This window comes from Apteryx rowi, unplaced genomic scaffold, assembly GCF_003343035.1.
Source record: "Apteryx rowi isolate R43461 unplaced genomic scaffold, aptRow1 scaffold_431, whole genome shotgun sequence".
NCBI classification, from domain to species: Eukaryota; Metazoa; Chordata; class Aves; order Apterygiformes; family Apterygidae; genus Apteryx; species Apteryx rowi.
The window spans coordinates 9937-23620 of record NW_020450685.1 but is presented as its reverse complement, the minus strand read 5'-3'; the positions used below and the strand labels follow the sequence as shown (position 1 = coordinate 23620).

Sequence of the window (13684 nt, the reverse complement as noted above, 5' to 3'; positions counted from 1 at the left end):
CTTGTATATATTTCAGATGGTTCTTAAAAGCTCACAAGGGATTTCTGCCCATCTGACACCAGTGTGCAATGGATAGTCACAAATTGTCCATGAGGCAGCAATGGAGATGACCATTAGAGCACACTGGGCCCACATACTACAGAAGCTGCCCTTTAGAAACAGTGCAGACAGAGCCAGTCTTTAAAAGGAGGGGGGAAAAAAAAGACAAAACATGAATATATTCATTTAAAGGTTGGTCTTGCAGTGGTTCTCAGAGTTCTCCACTGGCAACCCCACATGCACTTCTGAACAATGCTTTTATAACTGAATTTCTTTTTGGGCTTGGACCTGTTCCTAGCACTGACCCCCTACCTGGGGAGCTGGAGATGCAGTACAAATGTGTTGTGAACTTACAAACAGAGGTTCTTCTTGAAAAGTTTCATTAAACCCTGACTATATTTAGGGTTCGGACTACTCTCATTAGCACAGCACTTCACATGCAGCTGAAATGCTTTTCATATGACAGTCTTATTTGGTTTTTAATAGTTTTATGCAAGCCCTTCATTTTCTCTCTCCAGACAATTACAGTGACTTTTCAGTCTAGAACCAGAGCTGATATTGATACACAAGCTTTTACTTCTGTATCTACAGTGTTATTCTAAGCTGTTGAGGAATTTAGTTGTTGGCTATATCTGGTGTTCTTAAATGCTTCAGACTGGATAAACTTGGAGGTAGCTTTTAGTTTTGGGCAATGGTGTTTGTCTTAAGCCCTGCTAAAGACAGACACAGAAAGTTTCAGGGCTTACTATAGATAATCTTGAAAGTACCCGAGAGCTGCTTTGAACCCCTGTTTAAATCTAAATCAGTGTAATAGTTCTTACCCTTTTCTATTGCATGTCTGCAGGTTACTAGAGAAGTAGCATGAGGGCATCCAGCTACAAAGTTGTCTTTAGAATCTCTGAAATCAAGTATTCTGCTTTCACCAATAGAAGAGCAGGTTCAAGCTGCAGCTTGAACTGCTTCTCTATGTTTTTGTAGCCTTTCAAACAGATTGAACATTACTGAAAAGTCTGAGGCTTGAATACAGTCCAAGTTACATTCTTAATGTTACAGGGAGAAATAACAGATTGACTGATATTGTCATACTTTATTTTGAATACATGTATCTACAATACTTGGAATCACTTGTAACTAATAAAAATTGTAACAGCAACAACTGTTAGAAATCATCAAGTATTGCTTCATTTATCATAACCGTGTGAATTTAGTAGCACATCCCTAGGTGGAAAACAGTATTCACATGACATGTTCACTTACTTAAGTCAAAACAAAATTTAAGAATCAAAGGCACAACCTAGATTTCTTTTGTTTCATTAATGTATGCATTGTCTCAGATTAAGAAAGCGTAATAAATGAATGACAGTTTATGCAAACATCAAGTGTATAGTCACACGTGAAGAATACTTTTAAGACAAACTAAATGACCATATAAATGTTAAAACAAAATCATCAATGAATAGAAATGGAAAGCATCACAACATAGTTTAAACTCCTTAAGGTATCAATGGACAGTTATTCTTGGATGTTTCACAGTTGTCATAAGGCACTTTGATTAAAGCATGTTATTTTGAGAGCATCCTCTTAGAATCCAAGTACTAGACTGTTTTGAGGTGCTCTGCACATAGCTATAGTTGTGAATAGTTATTATTCAGTGCGCTGCTGGTTGCCTCAGAGGGCGCAGACCTTCCCACGTGAGTCTGGGAACAAGTCAACAAATATTGTGGAAGGGCCTGAATACTGTTGAAAATGACAAAGATGTCAGGACTGCTTACATCATCTACTAAACTGTCATATACTTCAGTGGCATCTCCCTCCACTATTGGTGGCATAATATAAGACTGTTTACCTCTAGTGTATAAGCCTGTTAATACTTCAGCCTCAAACACACACATTATAGAGTCTGTTTCCCATTTCTCTTTACCCTCGATTAGGCTTTTGGGGTTCCTCTTAAAGTAGATGCCAGCTCCATATTTTTGTTCTGAAAAAAGAAAAAAAAAACTGTCTTTAAGAATGTTCTTTTAGAATTGTGGGTACTAAAGGCTTGCTGCTTGATCCAGTATTTACTGAATTCAGTAGGTTACTGTTCAGTGTGTTCTACCCTCTTGGAAATAAGTTTGCATTAAGTGTCTGCTGAAGCTTTACATTGTTAAAATGCAAGTGTCCATATATATTCTTTTCTCCAGTACTAGTATTGAACTCCCTTTGAAGTCATGAGCAGTGACAGCTGATAGCTATTCTGATTTAACTGTTACTCCAGTGATACTGTCATCTGTCACCATGAGCTAGGCACTCTGATAAGCACCAAAGAAGGTAAGGTTTTAATGTAAGCTACAGGGAGGAAAAAAAAAAAAAGCATGGGATTTATATGCAGAGTATTGCATAAAAAAGCTATTACAGTATTGTGTGGAAAAACTGCAAAGAAACAACACTAGACAGTCATCCTGTGTATTGTTGTAAAAGTGTGTCATATAAGCAAATCTGCTTTCTGAGAAGTTTATTGCCTGAAATCCTAATTCCACATTTGACTAGCAAAAAAGCCTCACATACTACTGCATTTCATCAGTTGCAGTATAAGGAGGTGAATGCTTATTCTTTCCAGCTGTGAAAACTTCTTGAACACTATCTACAATATTTTGTAAAAACAGTAACAAGAAGCTTTCTATTTGAGTGTTTTTATTTACTTTCCTCCTAAATGTACTCTACTTTGTCTGAGTGGCACTCTGCTTATTCAAATTATTTACTTTATCTGATTGTAGTTGTTTTGAGCAGAGGGTTGGACTAGATGACCTTCAGAGGTGCCTTCCAGCCTCTATTATTCTGTGATTCCTTTGTAAAGGTTTTAAAGGATTAAGCTGCTAAATGCATGTTTTCAACAAGTAAATAAGGGCTTCTTGTTTAAAGAGTAATGCAACAAAATAAAGGCTCAGAGATGGCATTACATGTATATTAACAATTCTGTCAACAGTGGCTAGGCTAGACTAGAACCAAGGCTTGTCTTCCCAGAGTCTTACTTGACTTTACAGTATTAGGAAGGAAAATAGTAAAATCTTACTACAGAAAAAGATTAAGCTCATATGACTCTAAATACTGCTAAGAACCAGTTCTTGTGTAGGAATGTCATTTTTCCTGACTTTAATCCAACTTCTGCATTTAGGTCACTGTTCATCTTGATTAAAGATACAAAAGCAAGTAACTACCTGGTGGTGGTGAGTACATTCTGTGAAATCCAGTTTGGCATACCAAGCCACAGAACTGAGCAGGAACACGCTGGTATAACTTGTGGCTTATTTTGGAGGTAGCGCGTTTTTCTTCTGTTCTTTTTTTCATTTGTTGGAATGCAGCAGATAAAAGAGGATTATGTATTTTTTCTATCTGTAACATAAATAGCAGTGTAATGTAAGCAAACAGCAAGAGACCACTGTCAGTAAAATGCATGAATGCCCTTGGTCAGGCTATATTCTTCAAACTAACAACCCTTGACTTAGCTGATAGACCTTATCAATCAGCTATGCAGTCAATGCAGCTGAAGTGTGTAGCTGCTCAGGAGGAAGAGAACCATGCCACTATCCCATGCTTCTTATTGAAATCACTGAGAATGTATCTTGCTGTACTGAGTTTTCAGTAGTTGAGCTGTGCTGAACAGGTTAGGTGTCAACCATAAATGAGAATAAGCTGTGTCAGTCCTCACAGCTTAACCTTGCAAAGAACTGCAAGTGTCCTGTAAGACATGGAGAACCTCAGCTCTCACTGATCACAGCTTTAGAGCTGATGTAAATTGGGCTCTCATGTGAAAAAGGTCTACAGATGAGAGAGCCTTTAGGTTAGCTTTTGCCTCACAGGCAGTTGCATGCGGTGTGAGTAACGCCAGAGGGACTTTTGGGGAAGTTCGGCCCCTGTAGATCTCATTGGCACACCAGACCTGACCAGTGGGCCAGCCGCAGGCCTATGGCAGTAGTCGATACCAGGGGCCTGCAAGGCCTCTTCTGTAATAGCCTGCTTATGCCAGACTCTTCCTGACCACTCAGCTAAAAACTAGGAAGTGCAAAAGCATGATCAAACTTCTGCTCCGTTAAAAGTCATTTAACTGTGCTATAACTGGTTTCAGTGCACTACTGTTTTAAATTTTGGTGTAGCTTTTGGGTTGAGATTCATTAGTTCTACATTAAATTCATTAGTTCTACAGATCAAAAATACGTTACTTAATCAGTTCCTTTCATCTGGTTCATATTTGCTAATATTTTAATTGAAATATTGATTTTTTTCATATGAAAGGGTACATAGCAGTGTCCATCTGTACATCGTTTGTATACCCTTTCTGTCTTCTTTGCCTCTAAGTGAAATGGCCAAGTCTCTTTAAACTGTCAATAAAAAGAGGCCTTAACATAAGTGGCTGAGGTCATGCAGCAGCTTAACAGGGACATGGCAGTCTGGTTTCCAGTTACCTGCTATTATTATTAGACACACAAATCCCTGTTTTAGAGACTCTGGTATTTTGCTGTGCGGCAAAAACTCAAGTTCCTCCCAGACAGTAAAGCAGTGATTTCCAAAGAAGCGCTCAACTTCAACTTGCTACTAATCATATTACAACTCTGACAAATTCAGTCGCTAGTTTTTGGTGTCAAGCTCAGAAGAAAAGAGGTGCCACATTAAAGTGTCCTAGAATACACTACTCATTTTAATATCTGAATTTCATATTTTTTTTTAGAGTCCTTTAAAGGAACGTTTGAGGCATGAAATAAAAGACAAAAAATATAGTACATTAAAAAAATTATAAGAATTTAACCATACTTTTTCAGTAATTATTTGCTATATGTGTAAAATACTAAGTCTTTTTATTGGATCTGTTTTAAGGCTTAGACTGATTTGATCTTAATCTTTAAAAGCAATATACTGAAATAGTTCATCTGAGTTTAAGCATGTTAAGCATTGTTAGTTCAAATGTATTTTATCATCTGAGATTTAATTTTGCCATGAATACCCTCTTTACCTTGAGAACAAGAAGCCCAGCTTTTTCAAGCTGTTTTTGTTTGTCCTTAAACTCCTGACGGTGTGATTCCACCAATGAAATCTGGAAGCGTTTAGTACTCTTTGCTCTGTCAAGGTGTCCTGAAAGCTGATCTGCTTCCAGTTGGCCTGAATACAAATAAGGGAATAAACATTTTTTATTATAATAATACCTGGAATAAAGGCAAGGAGAAGGGATCCAATACTTTATTTTGGTAGCTTAGTTAAGAAAAAAGAATATTAAATACTTTCCCAAGGCTAAGACCAAAAATTTCAGGTCATCATCTAGCTCAACACTTATCTATCACAGGGACTTTTTAAGAGCACAGTGATGCAAAAGGCTAATATTGAGAGGACTTGGTATCTATTTGGGTTTTCTTTTGTTTGTTCTAAGAGCTATATGCCTCCTGTAAGTCACTAAAGTGTTGTGTGGGGTTTTATTATTATTATTATTATTAATTTTAACAGAAATAGAAACATTAACATTTATCAAGAATGCTTTGGGCCTTATCCAGAGTTTGCTGAAGTTAATGGGGCAAAAAGTTCCATTTAAAAAAAGATTCTTCCCATTCCTTTTGCTATTAGCCAGGAAAAAAAAAAAGCCTGCCCAGATGTAGGAATACTTAAACCAATTCAGTTTGCTGAGAACTTTGCTCATAATGTTATTTCTGTACATTTAGTAAAGGAACCAGAGAAGAAGGGAATAAAAGAAAAGCAATTTGTCATCTCCATTACATCTCTCCACTGCCTACCTTTTATACAGTGGAATCTCTCTTAAATGACTATACCTACACTAGGAAAAATGGATTGCTCAATAGTTTTTTCTTTTTTGTAATTCTAATTCTGTCAGCTATCAATGAAAGTCAAAGACCCTGCAGAACAAGGCCACTGCTGGGTTCTCCAACAGAGCTACAGCTGGTAGCTAACAAAAGAGCTCAGCAAAGGTATGAGTTAATTAAGTGCAAGTTTCCTAAGCGTCCTGTATTCAGACTTTAAAGTTAACCTGTTCTGGATGAAACCAGGATTAGAGCTGGATGTACGATGACAGCCAGCCCCAGTATAAACTGTGACCCTCTGGGAATATTGCCCAGTGAGTAGCTGAAGTCAGTAAGATGACAAATGGTCTTTCAGGGGCTCACACAATACAATGACCTCAGTAATTATAGTAATATATTGTATGTGTGAACTGTTGTACATGTCTGTCCACTATTGGCAATACACAGAGCTATGTTGCTTCATACTTGCTCTTATTTATGCCAACTTATGTCTCTTATTTACTTTACACACCCCAAAAGTGCAGCAGTTCCTCCTGTTTGGCTGTAGTCTTCTCTTGCATACGAAGGAGTAATTTTTCAGTTGCAAGCACTGCATCAATGACAGCAGCAGAGGGGCCTTGAAATTCTAGTCTTGCTTTGCCGTCTCTCACTTCTTCTGATATACGTACACTAGAATGCTGCTCTCGAGCTAGTTCTGCAAACTCTTTTTTACCAAGGTTAAAAATGTAGTTGCTTTCAATAGTAGCACAGTGATTTTCCTGAGTTTGTAGCATGTTTTGGATCCACAGTTTTGCTGCTTCCAATGCTGCGAGGGTGTTCCCCTTAAGTTCAATAGCTGTTTTATTGTTTGTATTTTCTCTTTTGCTTTGTCTGCCTGACTCTTTACCTGGAAGAAAGATTGTTTTATATAAGGCCGATGGAAGAGTAAAAAGCTTTCAAGTGCTGTCACAAATTTCTATATGTAATACAAGACTGTGCAGTGTAAGAAGCATTCTAGTCTTCTGGCATGCTCAAAGCAGAGATTAGACAGCAGGAGGTAAAATTTCTAAGAAAAAACCCCAAACATGCAGAATTTATTTGCCGTCCTCTAAATGACTTCTGACAACAATTAGGCACAGACCGTCATTGTTACTTTTGAAAATCTTCTAAGGGAGAGCCCAATCCCATTCCTGTTAATGTCAGTGACAAGTCTCATGAGACTGAGAGGTAACGACAAAATTAATAAAAACAGTATACCCTTTTGAAATTTTGCTTGGGAAAAATTAACTGGTGTATTTCAGATTTGTGAACTTTTCCTAAGCAGGAAACATATCAGTGCAAATAAATATTTCATTCATGCTCACCCTGCACTACTGTGTTTCAAGCAACAACACCTTTTCTCTGTTCAAACTTTTCCTCAGATAGGTATCTTCAACTATGATTCCCAAGTTCCTTGCAGAGACCTGGCATATTATTGACTTGTACCCAGGAAACTATATGTAAATATCTCTGGTTTCTGTGAAAGGTCTAAGGGAACGTGATCTTAGAACAATGTCTTCACTTCCCTGAACGGAAAATTTGCTCACGGCCTTAGTCATGTGTTCTTTTCAACTCTGGTGCCTGCCAGCAAGGTCCTAACCAAAAGCTGAACAAAACTGTAACAGAAAACTAGAAATGATGTGGCAAAGGCCTTGCTTCTCAGTGATACCAGTTTTATCGTACCCAGGCCAAATACTTTCATGTCCTCTGAGGTAAATCTTTGCAGAGGTGGAAAGAGAGGAGAAGCTGACATAACCTTGCCCATATATAACTGAAAGACTCTGTCAGAGCAGGAATATGTGGAAGGAATAGAAGTCATTTACTTAAAAATGCAATTTCATGTTGATAGTAGCTGTCTACATTTTTATCTAACTTGGGTTTGAAACAACCTTTGGCCCAATTTTATTGATACGTATTGATTCCTGACATGATGGAAACCGATTGAAACATGACTAATTAGAAGCAAATGCATAACTGACAACTAGATTCCTCAAACATGTATTCAGTTTTAAGAAAATATCATTTTGAACTTATTCACCTCCCATTTTTGATCTAACTTCCAAAGACAAAATACAACAGTTTCTGGAGTTAATTCAGCACTTTCAGTTCATTTATATAGTAACCTGATAATAGTAAAAGGAAGCTAAGCATTATTATTAGAGCTAGTAACTTTTAAAATAACTTTTACAAAATATAATTTCAGAGGAAATGTAACACCTTTTCCCAGCTGCATCAGAACTCCTCTTGACCATTTCATCTCTTAGCAACCAGTCTATCAAACACTAAAACTATCAAAATGCAAAGCTCTCATATGTTTTTGCCTTCTCCTTTCCCCACAACACATATGCAGGTATTAGGTACTTTTTAAAGAAATGTGATTTTAGATTCTCAAATCTGGAAAGCTGATGTAGTTAAAATGCCCCTTCTGTTCGTTACTTACTCAAATGATCACTTCCATTGTAATGTTGCTTTTTTTCCAGTTTGCTTGCTGCTGAAAAAAATTTGCTCTGGAAAATCTTGAAAGAGAAGAGTTTAGGAGAGTTTGCAACCTCTGTTATCAAATATGCAATTTGTCTCATCAAAATTCTATTAGATAAGCAGTTTACAGTTGTAATTACATACAACAAATTCTGAAATGATGTTAACAGCTCACATTCAGTCAGCTTTTCCCAAAATATTATTCCTGACAAGATCAAATGCCTACCTGTTCTTCTAATTCTTCTAAGGCAAAACACGTTACATACTGAACGGCAACTTTACCAACTCTCTTTGGCTGTGGCATATGAGGAACCCATGGAACTACAGTAGATGAAGGTGCCCGCTACTTGTGGTTGAATGCTCATTAATCTTTACTCAGATCCAAACCCCTGACTATCCCCCTATCTTTACCCCAAACTGCCTCTTCATAATCTTACGTTAAAAGCCTGAGCACTACTACACTAGGCTCTGGATTTGGCTTCTGGCAAAATTCTTCTTGCCTTTCCTATGCAGCAGAAAGGGTTTCTGCTCTGCCCTGATGATCACACAGCTTCCTTTAGCATTTATGGGACTGTTTCAGTATGTGGCACCTGTTGAAAGAATGCATGGTTGCACTTAAATAGGAACAAGAGCAAACTGTATTTTTGTAATAGATGGTGATCTAAGGTAGTTGCATATTAATCACCTAGGCCAAATACTCCAAATGTGGAAATGGCAGCTGAAATTAGCCACAGAAACTACTGCTTGTTTGCAAGTTGCAGCCCTTCTCTCATGTTGGGTCATATACTGTGTTGACAGTGTTTTGTCCTGGGATACTTCATATGAAGAAATTGGCTAAAGAAATTTCCTAATGAAGAATAAGCTCATTCCCTAATAAACTAAGAATAGATAGAGTCTTTGTTACAAGATCCCTGACAGTCCTGAGAATTTCAGAGCTTTTTCTAATCAATAGCCCTGCTATCAGACTAGTCTGAAGACTTTTGGATTAGTGAAGAGACAAGAGAGGTTTGTAAAGGTAAGTAATATCTGCGACAGACAAATAGTTACATAAGGGACCTGCCACTCACAAATATGTTATAAATAGTATGGAATTCAGATTATTTTAACTTGCTGTCATATATGGGAATTTTTTTTTTTTTACAGTTATTTTGGGTTCTCTTTATTGGTGGTTAACACCAAATATGTTACCTGATAGGTACTATAGTCATCTGGGTGGAGCACAAACTGTACATCTATCTTCTTCTCAGGGTGTTCCCTGGCAAAATTAAGAACCTCTTCAATCATGACCTCCGCCACTATATCCATAGGCAGAATATACGACCAAATCCCCTTTGCTGGGAAAGAAATTGAAGGAGACTCCTGTTTCCAAATGTAACCCAAGCATCTTATCACTGCAGCTTTTAGTTCCTGCAGGAAAAACAAGTGTTTTAGTTCTCACATCACTCAACATGAAAATCACCAAGTAAAATCCAATCTAACTGATCATCACCTCGCATAGTAATGCCATGTGGTGGTATGGTGGCCATATAACATGCAGTACTAACTTGCAGGGCAGATAATACCCCTGCGTTTTTATGAGCTCCTTATAAGATGAAGAACGTTCAAAAAAATGAGACGTAAATTCTTCATAAAGAGCTGGACCTCCTTTTTGCAGTATTCCATATGAAACCTCAGGGTAAAAAGTACCATCCGTGAACACAGAATTAACAATAGCTGTAGTCTGGAAGAAAAGAAGACAAAGTTTCAGTACATTCCAAATTTAGTATTTGCAAGCTTTGCTACTACAAAGAGCATTCCCTCTAGGAACAGCTCCTTCTGAAAAATCCTGATTGCAGCAGATGAATTCTTTGAAAGGCTCTCTCACCACTACTAAGGACAGTGCTGGAATACAGCAGAGATACGCCTTCTAGTGGCAGCAAATTCACGTGCTTTTCCAGAAGCTAGTAACACGCACGAGATCTGTTCAAGTCATCAGAACATATTCAGCAGAATTATTATCGCAGAGACAGATGTGACCCATACGCACCTCATCAAATGCAATGCTGCAGCCAGTTATCAGCAGGTAGGGCTGCATCTGTTATCCCATCCCACACAGAGGCTCCCAGCATTAGGGTAGTATGCACCGGTATCCAAAACCGAGAGGTTGGTGCGCACAGGGGAGCTGCAAAGCTATGGTTGCTTCCGCTGCCCAGTGGAGACAGTAGATTCCCTTAGTGCACTCACTAGGCCTCGTATATTTTAAATCAAATATATAAAATGCAAAAAAACTTGTTTACAGAATGTTGATAGCAGTAATTATTCTAACTTTAACTGTTCAAGAGTGCCTAAAGATACAACACTGGTGCATATTCTCCTGAGAGCCTTGAAGGCATATGGTATCTTTCAGCGCTGTATGAGTCTGAAATTTTTTATTTGTTAAAAGCAAGTGCCATTCCTGTGATTTAGCTTCCAGTTTAACAACTCCGTTGGATTACTCATGACTAAGCCCACATATTTTGCATCACATTTTCTAGCTAAAAAAGTTAAATAGTTCAATTCAAATGATGCACTGTTTAAAGATAAAATGTGCATTGTTTGTGTAAGATATTTTCAGCTGTTTCAGTGTTTGGCGAATAACTTCAGTAGTGACACCTCTGAGAACATTTCTCAAATTGTAAGAAAAAAGGCTTGGCAAAAAATAAAAGTAGATTTTAAGGGAATACATAATAAAATATGGACTTCTGTAATGTTGATAACAAAGATAAACATTAGCATAGGAATATATTATAATTAATCATCCAACCTTTAGCTGCTTCCCATTCTCCCATAGTAGTGTGTATACCAAAAAAGAAATAAAAACTTTCTAACATTCAATAACTTTTCTAAAAACTAACCCATGCAAATACAATTTATTGACTATTTGTTTTAATCTTGTCAAGATGAAAAGATAACTATTCAGTGGACCGATACAACACATGTACTGAACCCCTGGGCTCCAATCATATAGAGACCTGGGGCAACTCTATGTTCAACAAACTACAGGACAGACTTACCGTCTGCTCTTCAATAAGTCCTCTTATGATACGCAAACGAGTAGCTCCAACTTTGATGAAATGTTGAGGCTGGCTTTGCAGACCTGGTAGATTTTCCTGACACGAACTGGTATCACCTAGCAACTTTTCACAAGCTTTTTTCATTTCTGCAACTGTGGGCTCACAAATGTTCACCAGACGGATCTCCCTGAGACAGCTTGGTGGGTTCACCTCAACAAATTTACTTATAGCCATTATAATCACTTGAGCACACAAACTGAGTGGGAAGCCAAAAATACCTGAACTCACTGCTGGGATAGCCACAGACTTTATATTATTTTCTGGAGTATTAACATACTTGAGAACATTCACAATGGCTTCCTCAAGTAGGTTACAACATCTTTCTTTTTCGTAGGAGGACCATATTGGACCAACTGCATGGATAATTTTCTTACAAGGAAGCTTTCCTCCACCTGTCACAGCTATTTGGCCAGCTGTGAGACTTCCGTATTTCTGAATATGAAGATTGCTTTGTTCTTTTATTTCTGTCCCTCCAGCGTTCAAAAGGGCTAAAGCAAGACCTCCTGCATGATCTAGACGTTCATTAGCTGCATTCACCAAAGCATCGGCCTCATGCATTGTGAGATCATCTTTGCAAACAGATATGTGAATCCCATGCTTTAGTTTTTTCCTATAGACTTCAACAGGGCATTTTCTACTTTTGAAGGCCAGCGTACAAGCAAACTTCTTGTAAACAAGATTATTTAGACAGGACTGTCTTTTCTTAAGAGCTTCATAAGCATCTTTATTGATAGGGACCATCAAGCTTTCCTCATCCATTACCATGCTTGACCCTAGGATATAAAATAATATAAAATGAAATCCAAGAAACCACTGCCAATACATTTTTTAATATAGAAGTGTTTTTTAGAGCTCTCAATTTTTTCTTACTGTCATTACTTTCTAGCATTTTTTGGCTGATCTTCTGTCTTTTTCAGAGGCTTAGAAAGCAAAAATAAAGCAAAGAAATCAAGGCCTCAAGATTGAAAATACATAGATTGTGAGGACTTTGCTTTGGGGGGGGATCACACTAATACGTCTATGCTTGTTTCAGTTGGGTGCCAACTCCCTTACTTTCCTAGAGGAATTCTTGTTCCTTATTCTGTCCGAATCAGCTTCCCCACCTAGTGGCTCCTATTACCCCACCCTTCCTCCAGACCTCCTCCTTTTTCATTCCAACCCCTCTGTGAATCACTTCAACATGAGCTTTGGGAGAACAGAAAGCTCAGCTGGGCTCCGTCAGCTTAGCCAGTCTGCGTTCTGAGCAAGTCAGCTGTCCTTTGTCAATGGATTTGAACAGAACTATATACAGTAATTACCATGTTAATTAGTGGAAATCAATTTGTATGAGTCTATCAAACTTTTCATCTGAGGTATGCCACCGACTTGTAAAAAGAGGCTAAGGTGAAAGACCACTTTCATAGTATACGCACTGTGATTCATCAAAACGCTTCTGAGCCCTCCTTTTAAAAGCGAGATGCAAGCAATCTTGTTAAAGTAATGAATCATAATGTTGATCCCTAACCTGGTCCAACTCAGCCAAAAGTAACTCCAAATGTGTATCTCCCATATCCACGTTTTCTAGTTTGCTGGTTGTAGCTGCAATGAATTTTCAGCTTAAATAAAGGAACACACTTCTGATTGCTAGATGGCTACAGGAAGGGGCTTACCTGAACTGCTCTCTCCTTCTGGGATCTCTGAACTCTATCGTAAAACAGGAAAGAGAAAATACATGTTATTGCTCAAAGCGCAGCAGCAACAATTCTGTTGTAAGCAGGACGGGCAGCACCATCTATGCAAACGACTGCGTGATATTTCCTAATACTCAAAATGCTACTCAGAGACGAACGAGCAGAAGCGTCGCCCGCCTGTGCGCGGCCCCGCGGACCCGGTGCGAAGCGGGGCAATCCCGCCTCCTCCCGAGGGCAGCGCCTAAAAGCCGGGCCCAGCCGCCCCCGGCCCTTCCCCTGCGCGCCACATAGGAGGGGGCTGCGCACGGCGCTCAGGCCGCGACGCCCCGGGCCCCGGCGGGGGGAAACGGCTCGTAAAGGCGCCTCTGCCCCGCGGGAGGCCCGCGGCCCCCGCGCTGCAGGTGCCCGGAGGCGAAGCTCGGCCCAGCCGGCCGCGAGGTCTCAGCCTGCGACCCGCTGCCCCCAACGGCCGCGGCCTCCCTCCCTCCCTCCCCCGCTCCCGGCCCCGCTGCTGACCTGGAAGATCCCCATTACCTGCGGCGGCGCCGGCGGCACCCCGCAGCGGCAGGGCGGGGACCGAGGCCGGGGCCGGGGCCGGGGCGGGGAG

At 39.4% G+C, this 13684-nt stretch overlaps 1 protein-coding gene and 1 long non-coding RNA gene across 4 annotated transcripts; one reads left to right on the top strand and one right to left on the bottom strand.

Annotated features, from left to right (window-relative positions):
- Positions 1-1111: 1111 nt before the first annotated feature.
- Positions 1112-13664, bottom strand: PARP9 (poly(ADP-ribose) polymerase family member 9). Of its 3 annotated transcripts, none has more exons than XM_026076453.1 (10): positions 13612-13664; positions 13057-13090; positions 11348-12180; positions 9805-10035; positions 9504-9722; positions 8278-8353; positions 6331-6705; positions 5027-5172; positions 3237-3411; positions 1112-2017 (listed from the first exon to the last, which is right to left on the bottom strand). In XM_026076453.1, the coding sequence occupies exons 3-10, from the start codon at positions 12170-12172 to the stop codon at positions 1665-1667; spliced, it is 2400 nt and encodes a 799-aa protein (XP_025932238.1). In that variant the 5' UTR covers positions 12173-12180; positions 13057-13090; positions 13612-13664; the 3' UTR covers positions 1112-1664. The 3 variants fall into 3 exon arrangements, with proteins under 3 accessions (XP_025932238.1, XP_025932237.1, XP_025932236.1); XM_026076452.1 differs by having other exon boundaries at positions 13594-13657; XM_026076451.1 differs by lacking the exons at positions 13057-13090; positions 13612-13664 and having other exon boundaries at positions 11348-12971.
- Positions 2027-11796, top strand: LOC112971248. The gene is made up of 3 exons (XR_003255281.1): positions 2027-2349; positions 3194-3245; positions 11742-11796. It is a non-coding gene; the product is annotated as an uncharacterized LOC112971248 (long non-coding RNA).
- Positions 13665-13684: the final 20 nt, after the last annotated feature.

What these genes read in the sequence shown, in the direction of transcription:
- PARP9 (XM_026076451.1), bottom strand. Translation starts at nt 12,232, where the DNA reads ATGTATTGGCAGTGGTTTCTTGGATTTCATTTTATATTATTTTATATC. An exon ending in GACTTATTGAAGAGCAGACG is followed by an intron (nt 10,036 to 11,347) that starts GTAAGTCTGTCC and finishes CTTTTCTTCCAG; the next exon opens with ACTACAGCTATTGTTAATTC. An exon ending in AATGTACTCACCACCACCAG is followed by an intron (nt 2,018 to 3,236) that starts GTAGTTACTTGC and finishes TTCTTTTTTCAG; the next exon opens with AACAAAAATATGGAGCTGGC.